The sequence below is a fragment of the Sander lucioperca genome, chromosome 7 (assembly GCF_008315115.2).
Source record: "Sander lucioperca isolate FBNREF2018 chromosome 7, SLUC_FBN_1.2, whole genome shotgun sequence".
NCBI classification, from domain to species: domain Eukaryota; kingdom Metazoa; phylum Chordata; class Actinopteri; order Perciformes; family Percidae; genus Sander; species Sander lucioperca.
The window spans coordinates 28,691,059-28,711,860 of NC_050179.1; the positions used below are offsets into that span (position 1 = coordinate 28,691,059).

The 20,802-nt window shown below is 41.5% G+C and overlaps 1 protein-coding gene across 1 annotated transcript in view; it reads left to right on the plus strand.

Annotated features, from left to right (window-relative positions):
- The first annotated feature begins 1,600 nt into the window (after positions 1-1,600).
- The window catches only part of ndst2a (N-deacetylase/N-sulfotransferase (heparan glucosaminyl) 2a), a 36,200-nt gene continuing 16,998 nt past the window's right edge, over positions 1,601-20,802 (plus strand). Inside the window, exons 1-3 of the mRNA XM_031300370.2 lie at positions 1,601-1,846; positions 14,843-14,891; positions 15,241-16,904. Of these exons, the coding sequence (XP_031156230.2) occupies positions 15,831-16,904 (1,074 nt within the window). The 5' untranslated portion in view covers positions 1,601-1,846; positions 14,843-14,891; positions 15,241-15,830. The remainder of the gene's footprint in view (positions 1,847-14,842; positions 14,892-15,240; positions 16,905-20,802) is intronic.

Here is a 20,802-nt window from a genome sequence, read left to right on the forward strand (position 1 = left end):
CCTGGAGGTCGAGACCCAGGCCTGGAGGCACTTAGTTGGGGTTAGGAGAGGGGGTGGTGGGCCTGGAGGTCTGACCTGGACTGAAAAAGTCGGTGAAGAAGTAGTCTCGCATTTCCAGACCTTCCTCCACAGCGCTGAAGAGGAAGGTCTGACTAGTCCACACAGCATTCCGGGATGGGAGAAACATGTGCTCTGGTTTACTGGCATTTCTTTAAACCAATCACAATCGTCTTGGGCGGGGCTAAGCGCCGTACAGAGCCACGGTGCCTCTGCAAAATAGTCTCAGGAAGGAACTTGTTTTGGTGGAACATGTGTACGTTCAAAAGTAGTTTTAGTCGTGCAACAGAAAACTCAGATTGGACAGATAGTCTAGCTAGCTGTCTGGATTTACCCTGCAGAGATCTGAGGAGCAGTTAACCATAGTCCTCACAAATCCACCAGAGTTTAGATTTACAACACAAAGAAAGAGGAAGGGGACGGACATCGGCGAAAAGACATGCATCCGGCGGAATTTCCAGAACCCCAGAAATGGAACGTCGAGGATATAGACTAGTGAAGAAGCAAATCCACTGGAATTGCATCCCATGACAGAGAGTCAGCTGTAATCCATGTGTTATTATTCAGGACATTCCACAGACCAACAGGACTCTCTTCAGGTCAGCTGTAACCTTTGGCATTGGTATGCACGGCACGACATGTAGAACTTCACTTACTATCTTTTGATTTAAAAGCCTCTCTGTCATCAAGTCTCCACCTGTGTCAGCTCGGGTGATTAGAACCAAGAAGAAATCAGTACTCCAATACATTTTCAGAACTTTGAGCGCAGTTGATCACTGACCCTTTGGCTTCTATAGACCTTTTTTACGGCAGACATGTTGACATGTCATAGTAGGAAACGCACAGGTGTATTCAAACCCATTACTGATGGCTGCATTCCACTTAGGAGAGGCCCTGGTATTGTTCATGCTGACTCACTGAAATAGCTTACTGGGACACTTGATGGAACTGAGCTGTCGTTAAGGTGATCAATTTCAGCTGTGCTTTTCCTACTATGACAAGTCAAAATGTCTGCTGTGAAAAAGGTCCATAGATGACATAACATAAGTTATCCAGATGACAGTAATATTGCATTATGGGAATATAATTAACAATTTCTAGACTAATTGTTTGGCCATTGCACAGCAGAACAGGTTTTGAGAGCTAATTTTTTGATTTTTGATCTGATTTGGCATGCAATGGGTTAAAAATGTGATCTGACTCATTTCTTCACGTGTTTTGGCAAACAACTCACCATATGCATGGCTGACATCCCTCCCACATCCCAAACATACTACCCAATGGCTGTGGTCAAATGACCACAGTGTGAAATATCCTGATGTTACTTCAATCTAACTGGGTGACAATGAAAAAGTAAATTTCTTATATTATTATTGTCATTTTTCCACTCACAAATCATTCAAGTTGTTTTGATCTGCCCATTTGTAAGGCTTACTTAAAAAGCCCTTTACTGTGGCCACTGAGGCTTCAGGGGTGATCCATCAGTCATGCGATAAGAGAAGACGTGTGTCATCATTACCGCTGACATTCCTTAAATCCTTCCCAGGTAACAGAACATTCTTCCTTTGGATTTTGGTCTGTGTAAAACAAACGTAAGATAAATCATTTTGGGGGTTAAATTTTAAACCCTCCCCCATATATGCCAGATTTGGTTGAGTCCAGGGTTCCGGCAGATCCAAGATGGCTGACTGAGCAGCGATGTGCTAAAGTTCACTTTTAACTCTAAACGCTGAAGCTTGTTCTCCTTCATTTCTCTTGTCGGATTGCGGTTTGTTGAGAACGAATACTGGTAAGTCTGAAATCACTGACAGATTTATATTTGGTGACACTGTCTCAGAGTTGAAGCCCGTTTACTCTGCGGAGTCCAGTGAGTAACGTTAGTTAGCTGTCGTAGCAACAGCAGTTAGCGTTAACGTTATTCCCAGTTATCCCAGTGGTTGGTGGGACTGGAGTCTGTACTGGGAATGTTATCAGTTGGGAAACATATGGGAATGCCAGCAGCATAGAAGGAATAGAACATGAAGAAGGTCCAGGTCCCAGGTTTGTTGATATGTGCAGGTTAGAGTATCACCCTGAGACACTGAAAGCTGGCGTTAGCTGCGCTAACGTTAGCGACTGTCTGGTGACACTGTTGCGTTACAAAGCTAGCTGTTAGCATGCTAGCCCGTAATCTCCGACGAGTCCGCTGGCTGTAGAAATAAAGTTTTCCCCTGTCTTTTTTTTGTTGCTTCTTTCAGATAATCGTATTCTTCATGTAACGGCACTTTGCTATGATTACCCAGATGTGTGACCTATATGATTTAATTATTAATAACCGTGTTTCATTTGTTGTGGAGCACCATATTTACATTTCCCATTGCAGCAGTGTAATGGTACAGCTAAGGTAACGATCACAGTGTTTTGGCATCTGACGTTACTCAGATTGGCTACAGTTAGAACTACTAGTAGTAGCACTGCCTGTGGTTTGGGATTAGAACTGCTGTAACGTTAGCTCACGTCTCATCGAGCTTGATTGTCTGGCTGCAGTTTACAACTCCGTGTTGTTGCTTAACGTGAGTGGCGATTGGGCTTCCTTGCACTATTTGACTTATTTGCACTACCCACCATGACACACACACACACACACACACACACACACACACACACACACAGAGCACCTTACCATTACCATAGAGCACCTTGCCTGTCCTGTCACTGCAAGCGTCTCATGCTTACACATCCCTTAGTACATTCATGTGGATTTTTTTATTTAGTACCTATTCTTTTATATCATGTCTGTCTATCATATCTATCCTATCTATCTATCATATCTATCTATCGATCTATCTATTGATGTTGTGTGTGTGCATGGATTATAGTGAATTATTTTGAAATAACTGAAAAGTGACTTGTTAAATGACGTATGAATAAAATGTGTTATTATAAATTACTGTCTAAATTTAGACCCTGCAGGAGAAATAATAAGGTCAAATTCTAAAAGTTGGCACTATGCTCGGCCAGATTCTGTTGTGTTTACCCAACCTTTGATCAAGTATTACGCCATTTTAATGATCATTTTGTACATTTTGCCCTGTGTTCTGGTAAACACATCTTCATTTTAGGATTAGTAATGATGTCTCTATCTTTTGGAACCGGGGTTAAATTGCGATCTGAAGCTCTGGGCTTTGGTGAACTGGCATATCTATTACAGATGGAAACTTTAATTTAGTTTATATTGGGGAGGCTTGAAAGTCATTTAACAGACCAGAGAGAAAGAGGAAGAGAAACGGATGTGTGGGCGAGAGAGAGACAGAGCAGGTGTTTTTGTATTTATGGACAGAATGAAAGAAGTGAAATGGAGGTAACTATTTGGTTCTAATGTGACATTATTCAGTGTTGTTCTGTGGCAGTGTATGGAACTCCATGGCACAGACAGTGACAGCAGTCTGATGAAAGGCTTTATTGTGGGTTGAACACAAATTTAGTAAACCTATGTCACATGCACCTCTTGTGTATAAAAGGGCTATAAATAATCCACTTGGGGAGCAGTGTACAGAATGCTGACTCTGTTTCTACCCACATGTTTTAGTTTTCCCCTTTAACCCTCTGACTTGGCAAATGTCAGTACGACCAAAAGCTTTTGAATGTTGTAACACAGTTTCTTATTCCCTTAGTCACAGACATATTTCTGGACCTAAAAAAGAAAGCATCCGACACTGTAGATCAAGAGTTATTTCTTGTTTACAGACTGCTTGTTTTTTCGCTTTATCTGGCAAGATTATTTTGTTCTTGTTTTTGTCTAAAGGAGTTGATTTGTTCAAGCCGACTGAGTTGAACATGGACACTGATGGATGCAAATTGAATTTGTATTATTCAATTCAAATTTATTTATAGTATCAAATCATAACAGGAGTTATCTCGAGACACTTTACAGATAGAGTAGATCTAGACCACACTCTATAGTTTACAGAGATCCAACAATTCCAGTAATTCCCCCAAGAACAAAGCATTTAGTGCAACAGTGGCGAGGAAAAATTCCCTTTTAGGAAGAAACCTGGGACAGACCCAGGCTCTTGGTAGGCGGTGTCTGACGGTGCCAGTTGGTGGTGTGATGAACAGTGGCAATAATAGTCACAATAAAGATAGTGGAACAGTGACTACAAATTAGGGGTGTGCATTGGCACTGCCCTCACAATTCGATTCGATTACGGTTCACCAGGTAACGATTCGATTCAATTCGATTCTATGATGCATTGCGATGCATCAAAATTCTACTGCACACAACGAGGCAAATTTTTCATCAGTCATGATGCAATACAAGCAGTCAGATATTGAACAACAGATTTTATTGGCTGCTATGTGTGTATTAGGGCTGAACGATTTTTGAAAATAATCTAATTGCGATTTTTTTTCCCCAAATATTGCAATTCGATTATTTTTTTAAGCTCTTTGTCTTCTGTATTATTCAAGAAAGACAAACAATAAATCATTTTATAGTATGAACAACACACAATTACACACTAGACAGTTAAATAAGTAAAAATATAGTATATAGTATATATCTATACACACACACACACACACACACACACACACACGTGTATTTTTTACAGTGCACAGAGAGGAGCTGCCTCCAGCCCCTCCCCCTCGTGAAGTTACGTGCTGCCGTGTGTACTTGTTCAGAGAGGCTATCGTTGCGTTAGCATGTTGCTGGTGTTCTTGCCGTGGGATTAACTGTACTAATAAAACTGTTGAAACACCGCGGCCACGCTGCTGTGAAAGCTCCCTGAACGTCATGTATCAGTCTGGTTGTTACCCCTCTCAGTGGCAGCTCCTCCACTCATATCTTTATAACAGAGCTAGCTAACCGGAGCTAACTGCTAATCAGAGCTAATCGTTGCTAACCGAGCCTTGAGTTCTGTGTGCCTGTATCCATTAACTGCATGTATGGACTCGAGCCCGAATCAAACCCTTCATTTTATTAAAATGGCTGTAAAAGTTTTAAACTACAACTCAGAGTTGTTTGAATGACAGAAATCTGCTAGAAATCTGCTCAAGGTACGACGTAGCGTTAGCGTGCTAGTTGATGCTTTCTCTGTGGAGTGCAGACTGATTTGCTCTCGCGAGTCATGTGACCAAATCGCAGCCTTTGCGATTAGGAAATCGCATTTTAACATATCGCGATATTATCGCAAATGCAATTAATCGTTCAGCCCTAGTGTGTATTATCACTCTCCTGTATCTTTGACATAAATGTCATTAAATAAAATAAAACTGAATGGTACAGGGTATTGGATATGGCATTTTCAAACCTGAAAAAGAAAAATAAATCACTGCTTTCGGTGCTTTGAATGAGAAATGTTTCTCTTCTCTCTGCTTTAGAACTATTTGAAATTAAATAGAGCAATAACAGCCAACTTTTTCCAGCAGTGACTGCAGCACATGTGATACAATCTGCCAATCCTCGCTAATATAATGTGCCGTTATGGTTACATAGGACTCTGTTGCGACTGAAGTCCAGGCATCACTTGTAATGGCTACACGACTGGCTTTACACATTGATTCCATTACCTTTGCTTTGGTTTCTTCGTACAATGCGGGAAGCGCAGAATCAGTGAAGGTAGCTCTTGCCGGTAGCTTATACCGGGGCTCAGCATGTGGTGAAACCCCACATTTTCCACCACAGAATGGGGATCCTATTCCTATCCCTAATAGATCCTTCGCTATGAAACATGCCACCGATCGTGTGATCCTCTTTGCTCTCTCGGAGTTGTGTGGCAACGTTGACACTAGCGACTCGTCAATTCTTGGCTGCGATGTGTCGACTTTTTGTGTTGTTGTTGAAGCCAACTCAGGATGCCAACGATCAACGTGGTTTGTGAAGTTAGTTGTATTGCCAACGTGCTTGATTTTAGTGTGGCAGGTTTTACACACCGCGTAAGTCTTGTCTAGTTTCCCATTAACTTCGTAGAATCCGAAATGTGCCCAGATGTCTGCTTTCCAAGCTTTGGGTGTGTTTTTAATTACCCGTCTATCGCGGTCATCTCCCTCCGCCTCAGCCATCTTGATTGTTGTTGTTATGCCCCCGGAAGTAATTGAAACTTCACAACTTTATTGTCCACTCAAGGCCAGAAAATAAACAGTGACATAATCGATTATGGCACTTTGCCGCATCGATGCTGAATCGTGCATGCCCCGCATTGCGATGCATTGCCGAATCGATTATTGTTGACACCACTGCTACAAATGGTAGTTGTAGTAGTTCATGTCATAGCAGGGCACAGCAGAGCATAGCAGGACACAGCAGGGTTCAGCAGGATGCAGCAGGGCATAGCAGGGCGTAGCAGGGTGTAGCAGGACCACGGCGACAGCTGCAACCAAGATCTTGGTGCCATCCTAATCCAAGGAAATATGCTGGGCGAAAAAAAAACAAAACCTAAGGACTCCGGGGAGTAAACTCCCCAGAGCTAGTAACAATTATGAATAATGAAAATTAAGACGGGGTAGGACTAGAAAAGTTCTCAACTTCTTCCTACCCCTTTTGAACACAAACAATATTACTTGAGTTTATTTGTTGCTTATATGTTGCTGATGACCTCGTTTAGTTCGTAAGTTTAACTCTGTCACACACACACACACACACACACACACACACACACACACACACACACACACACAGTGGTGCTCATAGGTTTATGAATCCATGCTAAAGTTGACTAAAAAGAGGAATAACCTAGAGATTGGCATGGGGTACTTTCCATAAAATCATCTCTCAATGCAAGTCAAACCAGCTATTAGGTTAACTGAAATAAAACCATGTCAATCTCTAGGTATGGTGAAGGGTATGTGATGATGTGGGGGTATGGTGAAGGGGATGTGATGATGTGGGGTATGGTGAAGGGTATGTGATGATGTGGGGGTATGGTGAAGGGTATGTGATGATGTGGGGGTATGGTGAAGGGGATGTGATGATGTGGGGGCCAAGGGAACTTTATCAGGATGCATAGTATCCTGGATCCATGAAATAACTGGCCTTTAAAAATAAAATCTGCCTGCCTCTATGGGAATATAACATAGGGGTGTACTTACAAAGAACATTTATTTATTTACGATACATTATTCATTCACAAAGAAAATTGGTGTCCTTAAAGGTTGGATTTTTCCTATTTTTTTTAATTAAGGCATTAAGATCAATTTCCAAAAGATGATTTTTTTTATTCCTCTTTTTAGTCAACTTTAGCATGGGTTCATAAACTTATGAGTGCCTCTATCTATCTATCTATCTATCTATCTATCTATCTATCTATCTATCTATCTATCTATCTATCTATCTATCTATCTATCTCTTCTAACTTGAACGGCATAATTCTACAATTTACTTTGAGAGCATATTACTGATGACTGAGATAAGACTTGATAATTAAGAGGAAGGCCCTGGGGAGGTTTCAGAGAGAGCTAGTGTTTGGGCGAGGCTAATAAAACCCTTCCCGGTGGCAAGTGGAGCGACTTGATTTACATACGATTTGTGGATTTTAAACCGCCTTGTTTACACAGCATTGCACACTTTGTTAAAGCTGAGTTATTTGACTTTGAAATAAATAAACAGCCATCTGTTCTGGCTTGGGCTCTGAGGCTTATATAGTGAAGACCGGCAGATGTCGTCTTATTCAAAAACATTGTGCGTTTTAGACCCTTTCAGCCCAACCTTTACACCATGTTCTAACCTCATTTCATCAAGTCGATGGTCATGTCCTTTCAGTTTTCAGCAAACTGCTGTCTGTCCAGTGGTTGATTCTGATCTTTCCTCTGAATGGGTGTTGATGGATGCTCCTATTAAAATGGACCTATATTTTAAATGTAACACCAAGTGTGGGTGATATGGATAAAATCATCAGTCACTTCATATTTAATTGCATACAACAACAACAACAACAACAACAACAACAACAACAATATGCAGTATGTTGGGAACAGTAATTGTGCTTTTTCTGTAAATTTCAGTCTTCAAACATTTAACCAAATGTAGTGCAGCCAATGTAAAGAGTTAGTCTGGAGCCATGTTCTGCTGTTTTTGGCAAATGTCAGGATATCGATTCATGTCTTTTCACATTTACCCGTAGCATCACATGCAAACTATCGCAGCTCCTGGAGTGTAATTGTGGTCTGAACACAGTGTGAGTTAGACCCCTCAATCTAAGAAAGGCTAGGAATCTTATGTATTATGTGTATTGCCTACTTTAGCTCATTTTCAATGTTTAACCTAAGACATTTCTCATTTGTAATTTTTAACTCTGGGTAATAATTACTCTCCCAGTTCGTTGTCTGAAAGTAATAAAGAAAATGAACGGAAGTTATGGTGTATAATATTACATTTGTGTTACTTTTAGTTTGGTGGTTGATTTAAGTTTTTCATTTTATGAAGAGTTTGTATAGCCTATTTTTTGCACATATTTCAAAAATGTTTTGACTGCATTTAATTATGTCTCAATGTCTATCAAGGGAAATCTGATTAACAACTAGCCTAGTATTTGTCACACTACATAAAAAAAGTGATGTTGACGGGAGCTGGCACTAGTCTTTGCGCTGCTGTAAAAACTAAGCCCTTTGTGTCGTAGGTCGCTATCTGCTGTATATTTGCTGCCTGTATGCCTGCAGTATATACTCGCTGTTGAGTTGGGAACAAAGTGTGACAGGGAACACATGAGCATGAGCAAACACAAGCACCTGGACATTATCATGTAGCCAAACACAACAGGCCTGCAGCAAATCTACCTACCCATAACGCTTATAATGTTCAGTTATTGTTGAGTCAATTCTGGTCACTTTGGAGGCCAAATGTGTTGCCACTGTAACTTCTAGAAAATGATTGAAATTTAAATCACAATTGCATAATTGTAAAGGTCCAGTGTGTAACGTGTTTAGTTGTTCATTATCAAAATCTGTGTTGCCCGTTCACACACTTGTCCTTTTTCATGAATATTTACCACCCGCGGCCGCTGCGGCAAGGACTGAGCCTCTGCATATGGCTGTGTGCTCTACCAGGTGAGCTACCCAGGCACCTGAAATGTTCCCATTCTGGAACTTATGACTTGTCCTGAAGTGCTCACTGACATTTTGTCCAAAATGAAAATGACTGATACGTGATGATTGAGGTATATGATGCAGCCAGGCGTATGCCAGGACACCAATCTCAATGCCCGTTCTAGATGGATTTTAAATTAAACTAATACCTGTTTTCTGAACGAGCGTGCTTCATCAATGGTTTTGTTTTGAAGGAGGAAGTTACTTTACAACAAAAGCATAAGACCAACTAGAATATTTGGCCAGTCCAATGCCCAAGTCCGAGACAAGTTCGAGTCCAAGGCGAGTCCGAGACAACAGAAAAGCGTCTTTGAGTCCGGACTTAAGTACTACAGCCCTGCTCCACGTACCTTCATATGTACCCACGGCGTCGATTTAACGCAGAAGCATAAACTGGTTTTTAGTGGAACCCATAGCCACGGAACAGCTGAAACCAGTAGCTTTGCAGCTGTGCGTATCAATTCACTCCTCAGGACGCTTCTTCAGAACACTGACCTTTTCTGAAATAATGTACACGTTTCAACGTCAAGTTGCAGATTTCCTCTGTTGTATAGTCCACTCAGTATATAACATTATTATTGGTGAAGTGGTGGTAGAACCATGACCAAATGGTAGCTCAGTATAATGATGCAACATCGTAGAAATATTGGGAGAAGTTAAGGTGTTACAAATCAGCTGCGGGAATCTGAACATTGAGCAGGTTGTCAGCATGTAGGCTGTTAAGAGTGTGTTTCTACAGAAACTGTTGTTTGAGGGCATTATTGGGGCTTTCTGTGATAAGTGTGCCAGGAGGGTGTGTTTGAACAGGTTAAGACACGAAAGGTAGGCTGTAATGAATAGTTTGTTCAGGAAGCATTGCTCAGCCCTGCTCCCCCGCCCTCTGCTGCCCCAGTAAGAGGGAGTTCTGCTCACAGGGACTGGCTTTAGGAAGCTGTAAAACTTCAATACCTCATTTCAGAGGGATGCTTTTTTTGTATGGAAGAATGTTTTCTTTAAAGCTGTAGTGCGCAACTACTTTATATCAATGAACATCCGTTAGATTCAAGCCATTGCCATATGAGTTGATACCAAGCTATCAGCTCCACACAACTCTCTGCATTTCTCAGTATGGCTAGGTTTAGAAAATGGTGTCGCATGGCGACGTTTGTGCGCTACAGATCGAGTGATGCGTTTTGCGTCGCCACTCAGAAAGCACAACAGCTCAGGGTTTTTTTCCTGGCTCAGAATGGGCCTTTGGGGGAACACACATTTTGAGAGTCAAAGACTTGATTTCCTGCATTCTGATACATTTTTAGACACACATTTATGGTGAAAACATCTTTTATTTATGTCAAGAAAAACGCAAGATTCTGTAACTTTTTCCCAAGGAGCACATTTTGCTCCTAAGCTGAAAAATGTAGGTGTGACTTACACAAGGTAACTGCTATTACTGTTGTAGCTAATCTGTACAATTATACAATAGTGTTATGAATGCAAAAAGTTTTGAAGTGTAATGTTTTCTATTTTTAAAAACATTCTATTGATCAAGTAATTGTCGTACAGTAGTTGCAGTAGTGTAACGGACCGCATCAGGTGACAACCAACGGTACCAAAACACGGAATTGGACTACTATTTAATGTGACTACGAGACGTTTTCACAGGTTATGAAACTCTCAATTTAATAATGATAGACGCAGCGCAGCCTGCCGCACGGACAGACAGCAGTCGGAGCTTTAACAAAACAAAAACTTAAAATCACAGTTTTCGTTGTTTCAAAGTGTGAAAGCAAGCACAAGCCCGTCAGCAGCGGCTTCCTGCTGTGCCGCCGGTCCCCCTGTGATACATTTAGAGCCCTCTTGAAACGCTATAATGATCATGTTTCATTGGCCAGTTACCGTGCCACGTGCACATGTTAGTGCACGTGGCACGCACGCACGCACGGCTCCACTACGTGACAAACCCTATGGAGCGTACCACGTGTGTGCACATTTCCAGAGAGACAGTGTAAGTGAAGAAATAGATAAGAGACAACTAAACCGAATGAATCAGAGAAGCGAAAGAAAAGTTGTGTCCTGTTCTCTTATTTATTTATTTATTTATTTATTTATTTATTTTATCCTGTCCAACCAGTACAACCTGTCCTGTTCTCTTTATTTATTTTATACTGTCCAACCAGTACAACATGTCCTGTTCTGTAGACATGGTCTTTATTTATTTATTCATGTTGGACCAGTCCAATATGACTGTCAGTTGAAACAAACCTTGTGTTGTAAGAAAACCTGGTCTTCTGCATGGGTCTTCTGCTGACTGTACAATAAAGTTAGCGGGCGTGAACAACACAAGGCATTGTGTGATCTTAGGGCACGGAGCTACAGTAGAGACCAAGTAACCCCTAAATTCCATCAGGCGAATCTGCAATCGCAGCCACTCAAGACAATGCATGGGATTCCACCAGCCATGACGTTGTGTCCCCGAAGCGGCGTAAAAAATACGTGCCTGATCTAACGTTAACATTTACCAACTTTCTAAAGCAGTTGTTCTCAACTGTGCTACTGGGGCATATGTCTTTGGCTAAAACGTATGCAACGGCATCTGTTATTTTTTTTGGGTTTCTTCTAACTCGACGGATAACTTGTCGTTTCTGTTTGTGTTGTTAACAATAGTTGGTGAAATGTGACTTTGTGCTTATGTTTCAGGTTATTAAACCGATTTGTTGTGTTACCAAGTGGTGCTAACACCACCGTGTAGCAAATCCTGCAGATGACGTGTTTCTGTTCCACGTCGGAGTCCTTAAATCCAAACTTTTACCAGACAACAGAATTTGATCTCCCCTTTTTGCTCACCAAACGCGGCTTCTCTCCCTCCGCCATCTTTACTCGCACACTAGAGTCTATGCTTGCGCACCAGATACCACAAACAGGAGGGCAGGGGCGAAAGTGCGCTTGTCATTCAAAACACAAGACAAAATAAAAGTTAACTTGCAAAACGTAACGTGCAAAACAACCGTTTTTTTCTCGATTTTGTTTTTGTGATCATTAGGAGCTGAAATCCAAATCACGTTTAAAAATGTGATTAATTGCACAGCCCGACTATGTAGACTACTTTCGTAGAAGCACAAACATCCAGGAAAAATGACCAGGGGCCTGTTTCACAAAAGCAGAATATATAAATCCAGAATAACTGATAAAGCGAGGCTTGACCTAGTCTAATCTGTGCATCCTGGCTTGGTGCGTTTCACGAAGGCCGAGCCAGGCTGAGGAGGAGAGACTAGGTTGAGTCAGGATGAAGTAATTCAGATAGATGCGCGTCCACGGCTTTCCTCAAAAGACCGCGAGGTCGATCACAGATTTACTGATGCCAAAATGGAGAATGCGCATTGTTAATACTTTCTACAGAGTGAGCAGCAGCTTCTTGTGGAAGTATGATGACGTGAAACACATTATTTGTATAAAAAGAAAAGAAACACGGCCGCTGTAATGAAACAGAGAAAGCGTAGCAGACGATCACGGACCGACTGAATGTGTAAGCAGCCTAAACATATACATTAACTGACCACTGCTCTGAATTGAAACCGTCATAATCATACCATTCAAGGATCAGGCTACTAATCATTTGCACAAATTAACAGTTGTACTCTTTGCCTTAAAAGTAAGCAGAAGATAATGTTACTCAGGAAATTTACCACGAAGATCAATTTTCTACAACACTAGAATATGATGCATAAATATCTTTCGCTCTGTTTCTCCCTCTCTCTCATGGGCTAAAATATAAATTTCCTAAGTCATATTAACTTCCACTGCTTGCTTTTAATGCAAAGTGTACAACTGTTCGTTTTTGCAGATGACAGTGACTCACTGAATGGTTTCAGTTAAGAGCAGTAGTTCATAAATGTATATTTTTAGACTATCATTCAGTCGGTCCGCTATTATCTGCCACGCTTCCCCCCCCCCAGCTAAATATAAGGTCAAAAACCATTGAGGTGTCCTCTCCCTGTTGTTACATGAATGTACAGTAGCCTACATCACTAGATAGTAACTGGTCCAGTGAACTAAGACTATAATTTCGGAGGATTGTACAATTAGGATATGTTCTTTAAATTGTACAATCCTCCCAAATTATAGTCCCAGTTTACTGGACAACACAATTTGTGTGCTAAGAATGCCAAATACAATGCACATGGAGGCGGAACAAACATGATCCTTATTGTTAAAGAATTAAAAAAAATGAATCAACTAAAATAATTCAAGGTGCATTAGTCAACTATAGAAATGTAAAACATTGTATGTATTGCCCTTAGTAACAGACTTCATTTAAAACACATTTGAAATTTTATCTAATTATCTCAACAACTGCAGTAATATATTCATCAAACTTCTAACAACAATATGAATAGCAGTCTGCATACAGCAATATAACAGTAACAATGACATGAATCACATGAATAATTATTAAAAAAAATAATGGTCACAACTTTAATAACAGTACTTAAAGGAACAGTAATATGCACCTGTTGTATTTTAATCCAGGCTGATAACAATAGGGTAAAACCACTGCTGGGTGATCAGAAAAGGCTCCAGGATTAAATAAATCCTGGCTGTTAGCCTGGTCGGGAGCAGGCTAGCTGCACAGAATAAATCTCCATGGTGATTTATGTGCCTCCACTTTCGTGAAACCGAGTCAAGGCTTAAATCATCCAGGATAACTGATAAATCCCGGCTTAATCCCTTATCTTGGTTTTGTGAAACAGGCCCCTGAACGACGTTATCTGTGAGTCGGGCAGGCCAAACGCTCTGCTTCTGAGACGCTCCCCATGTGGTATGACACATCCGCGCCTGGTGAAATTTTGGAATTTTGGGGTCATAGAGAGGGAGTGACAGGCTGGGAATCAAAAGAAGGATGGGAAATAATAATAATAATAATAATAATAATAATAATAATAATAATAATAATAATAATTTTTCCCAACTATTTTTTATTTGAATTTCAAAATAAATGACATACATTCTACAGACAATGGTGAACAAAACATAATTAGAACAGCGTGTCAGTTCCCCCAAAATCTCCCACCCACCCCCAACCCAACCCAAATCAGGTCCGAACCAGACGGGGGACAGACAACACAGACCCACACACACAGACAGACGCACACCAGCAAGGGCGCACAACATCCAAAAGACTGACATCGTCGTTGACATGACAGCTGACGGCGAGTGGAGCAGTCTAGGAGGAACTCAGTCCTCCAAGTCGGGAAATAAGCTGAGGGAGTCAACTAATCCTAGGAAAGGCTTCCGTGTCTCCAGGAATGTCGAGATAGAGCCTTTCAGAGATGATCTAAGCTTCTCAAGCTTCAAGTTGTTGAGCACCTCTTTAATCCAGCGGTCATGTGTGCGAGAGAGCCTCCAGTTGAGCAACGTGGAGGTCAGCGTCAGAGGAAATGCCAAAAATGGCTGACAAAGGGTTAGAGGGGATAGTGGGATCATAAGTTCTGCTCATGGTGTTCTCATCCAGAAGGTTGTTAATTTAGGGCAAGACCAGAACATATGAGTATGGTTGGCAGGGGGGAAATACTGTTTTAACAAGAATTTCTAATTGACATCCACGGAGTCAAAATTCTTATGTTCTTATTAGTTGGCTTGTTCTTGTTTCCTAACTGCGTCGCAAGTTATAGTTACAGAATACAGTTTTACTAACATTTTTCTTTCTCCTCCCCCTTCGCCTTCTAATCTCTCCATCTCTCTCTGGCAGGGGACTTCCAGGTTGGGATTAGAAGGTTTTCAGATCTGCATAATTCCAGGTGAGGTTTACAATCACTTCTCATTCTAGAACAGATGTTTTTCATTCATATGGATTCATAACAATAATAATAATTATACATCGGATTTATACAGTGCTTAGAGATGCTTTACATACATTCATGAATAAGTTCTTTCTCCAGAGGGAGAAGCCTTTTCTCCCTTTTTATTTTTGGTGAAGTATTCACTGATTACTGATTACGTTCTCAAAATTCAGACATTTCCTCTTAATGCAGCCATGTCGGAATTGCTGCAAGACCGCTATAATAACTTTAATATTGATTCAAAACATACTTCTTTCCGCTCCCCTCTCATGTCTTCCTCTCATTCTTCTCTGTCCTCTTCATCTAGGTGTCTTCTTTTGGGATGTCCAGGCTAGGTGGCCTCAGGGGGCTCGGCCCCGAAACCCAGACCGCCGGCGGAGACACTTCCACTGCTGAGCGACTACACGAGCCTCTACAGATGGATACATCCATGTGTAGAGACACCTGCACAGCTGCTTGAAAGAGAGAACTGATCAGGCAGCACCTTTTGAACCGGATATTCAGGACCCAACTGGTCCTCGGACAGGATCACCTGTGCGGGTGTTAGCTTTTATTCAACCAACTTCCATTTATCCCTTTTTAAGTCCCCTGATATTTCACATTTCATCCATCAAGTAATCCTCTATTCCTTCCCTCTCTCCCTCTTTTCATTCAGTCATCTTGAGAGTGCTGAGATTTTGCACTGCAGTGCTAGAAGTGGTGAGCAGGTAATGGATAATGCTCGCCATGGTGACCTAGTGTAAATGGCTATTCCTTCGCACAGCTCAGTGCCTGTATCTACTGCTCAACCTTCCTCCTCCACTCCCCCTTCCTCTCACCCCTACTCCACCTCTCTGCTCTCCTTCCCTGTTCACCGCTGCTGCTTGCTGCCCAGTCCTGCCTCCCCCCTCCAACACCATGGTAGGTGCAGGCTTGGGTGTGTGGAAGCTAATGCGAGGTGTCCGCCAGCTGGAGCTTCACCGCCTCATCCTGGCACTCATCATCTTCTGCTTACTGTCCATGGCCTTCCTAGCTTACTACGTGTCCAACAGCCCCAAAATCAAGGAGGCCCCCCCTTTACCCTTCAGTGACTGTGGTGGAGGGGGTGGGATGTCACCGGGAGCGAGTACTGGGGCCGCTGGAGGAGGGCCAGGTGTCCAGAGGGCACCACTTTTCCTTCCCCAGCGCGAGGGCCGACTACGACAGGTAAAGGCGGTGGACAATTCCAGGACAGAGCCCGTGGTTCTGGTGTTTGTAGAGAGCATCTACTCCCAGCTGGGCCAGGAGATTGTAGCCATATTAGAGTCTAGCCGCTTCCACTACCGGACAGAGATTGCTCCTGGAAAGGGAGACATGCCCACATTGACAGAGCATAACCGTGGTCGCTACACACTGATCATCTATGAAAATGTGTTGAAATATGTCAATCTGGATGCGTGGAACCGTGACTTGCTGGACAAGTACTGTGCTGAGTATGGAGTGGGTGTCATTGGCTTTTTCAAAGCTAACGAAAACTCTCTTCTCAGTGCGCAGCTCAAAGGTTTCCCTCTCTTTCTACACTCGCACCTGGGACTCAGGGACTACCGCATCAACCCCAATGCTCCGCTACTCTACATCACCAAGCCCAACCAGGTGGAGCAGGGCTCTTTACCAGGGGATGACTGGACCATTTTCCAGTCCAACCACTCTACCTATGAACCAGTGCTTCTGGCCAGCACCAAGTCCTCTGAGGCACTGGCACATTTTGGACCCAGCCCCTTGCGGGCTCTCCACGCCACAGTGATCCAGGACTTGGGGCTCCACGATGGCATTCAAAGAGTTCTCTTTGGAAACAATCTCAACTATTGGCTTCACAAGCTGGTGTTTGTAGACTCCATCGCCTACCTGACAGGGAAGAGGCTGTGCTTGTCTTTGGACCGCCACATCCTGGTGGACGTGGATGATATATTCGTTGGCAAGGAGGGAACCCGGATGAAGGTGTCAGACGTGGAGGTGGGTGAGCCATAATCAAAAAAAAAGAGACCACAAATTATCAGAAATGAACTCAAGTTGCTTCTCATTGTGTGTAATGGTTGATTCATGTTAATAGAGTTGGGTCAATTTCCATTTCCAGTTGGGTCGATTTCCAGTTTCATCGGTCCGGTGGACGAGGTTAAACGGGTTTGATTTTATCACCGTTTTTTATTATTTTATTTATTTAGTTAGTAGTGTCGTAGCTCCATGCAAAAATGCTAAAAAAAAGCAAAAACTGCTGAGGATTAGTGACCACCGTCATACACTTACGTGTACGTCGTGTACATGGATGTAGAAAGAACATAGCTCCGATGTGGTGAACTACTTTTGCCATGTTGCTGTAGCTTAGCTTGCTACAATAATTTGGAGGTTAACGTTAGCTTCAGTGTACTGAAGCTTAAAAAAAAAAGTGCTTAACATAAAACGGATGCATATTAAAACGGAGTACAATTGAAACCAAAAGGTAATACATACAAATAAAGTGCGGAGAGGTCATCCAAAGACCTGAAGTAGGTCTTCAACTAATTTTAGAGTCTACAGAGACAGCAGAGCGTTCCAGAGTCTCGGCGCTGTGGACTCAAAAGAACGGTCCCCACGGGTCCCAAGTTGGGTGTGAGGACCGTTCAGGAGATTGGACATGTTGGACCTTAGGGGGCGTGCTGATAAATACGGTTGCAGTTGGTCAGCCACATATGCAGGTGACTGGCGTGCAATGATCTGTATGTGAGAAACTGAATCCTATATTTGACGGGTGTGAGACGTCTAGATGACCTTGTAAGCAGTGTCGGGCAAATTACTCAGGAAGTGTAATATGTTACACTTTACTAATTACTCTTTAAAAAAGTAATTATCAAAAAAATTTGTGTCAAAAGTAATTAGTTACGTTTTGCGCCCCCCAAAAACGCAAAAAAACATTACAGGAATAGAGTAAACAATCAGCCAAATAACTGCAAACTGCATTCAGGCTGTTACTGTATGTTACGAAGACTAAAATCACCAAAAGTCAACCTTGGTTTATATTCTAATAATGGTAATGCACAGTAGGTGCATTAAAACCTGCGTAGGAAAAACCCAAAGTCGATCATCGCTTCAATCTGGCTCAAACTAATTATGAGAGCGCCTCATGGTGGTATTCACCGTCAGACATTTTCTTGTGAAAGCTTTGCAGAGTTACTTCTTCGCTATCTTCTGTTGGTTTACCAAGGAGTATGCAGGTCTTCAGCCCTGATCATCCAATGAGAGAGCACATCTGATTACAAAGTAGGGGAATGGTACGTTTTGGCTGTCGTGTTGCTAAAATTATCTTTCACTCTGAAGTTGGCTAAATAATAGGCCATTCAATATAACTTTAACTTTATTTGTATTCCCTGTTGAGTTTGTATGAATGCAATGCTGTGTGGCAACTAAATGGTGAAGCTCTGGTGTCAGACCTTCACTTCAGCATGTGAATGCACCACCAGGAAGGATTCACAGATCACTCTGCGCTTATCACACTAATGAAAACCACTACTAATGAAAACCAATGCCTGTGTGTGTTTAAGTGTAATGCATTAGCTACTGTATGCTGAGTAAGCTTCGAGTTGATTTGATATTGCACTAAAATGAAGTGAAACCAATAGGCCCCTGGTTGTGAGAAAACACATTTAAAAATATCAGTGCTACTTGCATGAATTGTGAGTAAGTCGTTCGCACATAAGGTTTTACTGGGCGTATTGTGCAAAATTGGTATGGTGTGAAGAGATTTGGAATGAATGAGTCATGCTTTAAAGTTGAGAAATATTTTTGTCAGCTATTCGTACAAGTAAAAAGCTAGATGTATATTAAGGACACTCTTGTAGTCTTATTATATTGTTAACTGCTGCACTTAGAAAAGATCTGACAAATTGTTACCACACAGGGTATGACGCCTACATTAGAAGACTTCACCAACATGGAGAAGAGAAAAACAAAGTGTAACAAGTCTAAACCAGCAGCCAGATATGTGAGAGTGGTGCTAATGGTGAGGTAGAATGTATGGTTATTATATGTTGGCTTTGACAACTGTTTAGCCTGTATTTGGCTTGGTTGTACATGCACGTGCCAATGCAAATCGGAACTCTTGTTAAATGTTATTTCCAACACTGCCTTCTCCTTATTGAACAAAGCATGGAGCTCTACGATGGTTTGCAGGTAGCACAGGGGCTCAGTAGTTTGGACTGTCTCAAAGAGTAAGCTCCTGGGTTCAAATCCAGCCCTGGTCCTCACTGTGGGTTTCTTTCAGGCGGTCAGGATGAAAGACACCCAGGTCAGATAATTTGTAAACTAAATTGCGGTTGTCAAAGAAATATCGGTGTAAAAGAAAGTGACTGGTTGTCCTGTGATATACCTGACCACGATGTACCCTGCCTGTCACCCATTGCACATTTCAGTCTTGACACCCAGGTGAGGTCTTGTCTATTAAAGGATAACCCCCTAAAATGGGACACAGCTATTGTGTATCCATCAGAAAAAGTTTAACAATTCACGAATCATTCAAGATTCATGACCAAATATCTCAATATCGATATTGCGATATTGTTGGGTTGACAATTGGTGCTTTCACAAAATATTTTCACAATGAGATTTTTGATAAACAAGCATCAGTAATGTGGATTTAATGACTAAGTGGGTAAACGCAAATAATAGAACAGCTATAACAGTCTGGTAAGTTCAGAAAATAACAATCTACAGTAATGCAGCCTTTAAATCCAGGAAAAAAAAAAAACACTTTTTATATTCTGATATCCAAAATCTAAGACAAGATCTAGTCTCTTATCACGATATCGATATAATATCGATATATTGCCCGGCCCTACTTTGGATACTGAATCGGTGACACTGATCCTAAACTCTGGTGATAAATCTGCTGTGCTGCCGGGATGAAGATGTGTGAAGTATCCATGTTTTGCCAAAGATTACACTTCTTACCTTTTTTATTAAATTCCTTCAAACTCTTTACTACATGTATATTATGCAAACTGGACAGACATGAAAGTTAACTGCAACTCGACTCATTGGCTGTGGCATACAACCGCAAGGCGGTAATTCTAGTTCAATCGTGCAGGTGGATTTATATTTACATTAACATTAGGGCTGTCAAACTATTCATTTTTTCTTGATCACGATTAATCGCTGAATTTCTATAGTTAATCGCTAATTCAGAACTGTTTTAAGTACATATTAACAATGGAAAGCAATTATTAGCAGTGTATCTTGATTGGGAATTGAATTAATGCAAAGAAAGTGACTTTATGAACTTGACTTTAAGATTTGTATTTCTTTTATTTATTTACTGTAAACAAAAGAAAAATGTGTGAATCTGTCATTAATGCACAATTCAGAACATGCCAACCGTAGTACGTCTTTAAGACCCAAAGTCTTCTACGATGCTGACAGGTCTGCAGTTAGTTGCCGTTTTGCAAGAGCTGTAGTGATTTTTTTGGATTTGGTTTCATCAACAGGTCGGCAAGTAGCACTCTCCAAAATAGTGCTTTGCCTGAGCCCGCTAGCATCAACCTGAGTCACGTTAACTGAACTATATGCTTAGCTCCGTAGCTGGTAGCTCAAGCTTGACGTGCTTCGGTGATATTTTAATTTGGCTTTACACAATGTGCATGTGGCTTTCGACTTGTCTACTATTTTAGAACAGCTAAGGAGCGTTGTTAGGCACAACGCAAAGCCGAGTGAAGTGTAAAATAAATTAATAAATGGCGGCATGCGATTAATGAGATTTAAAAATAATAATAATTAACGCGTTATGCTCGGCCCTTAATCGCATTGTGATTAACGCGTTAATGCTGACAGCCCTAATTAACATATTTGTTTATTTTTTTTTTATTTCCCCTTCAGAATATTAACA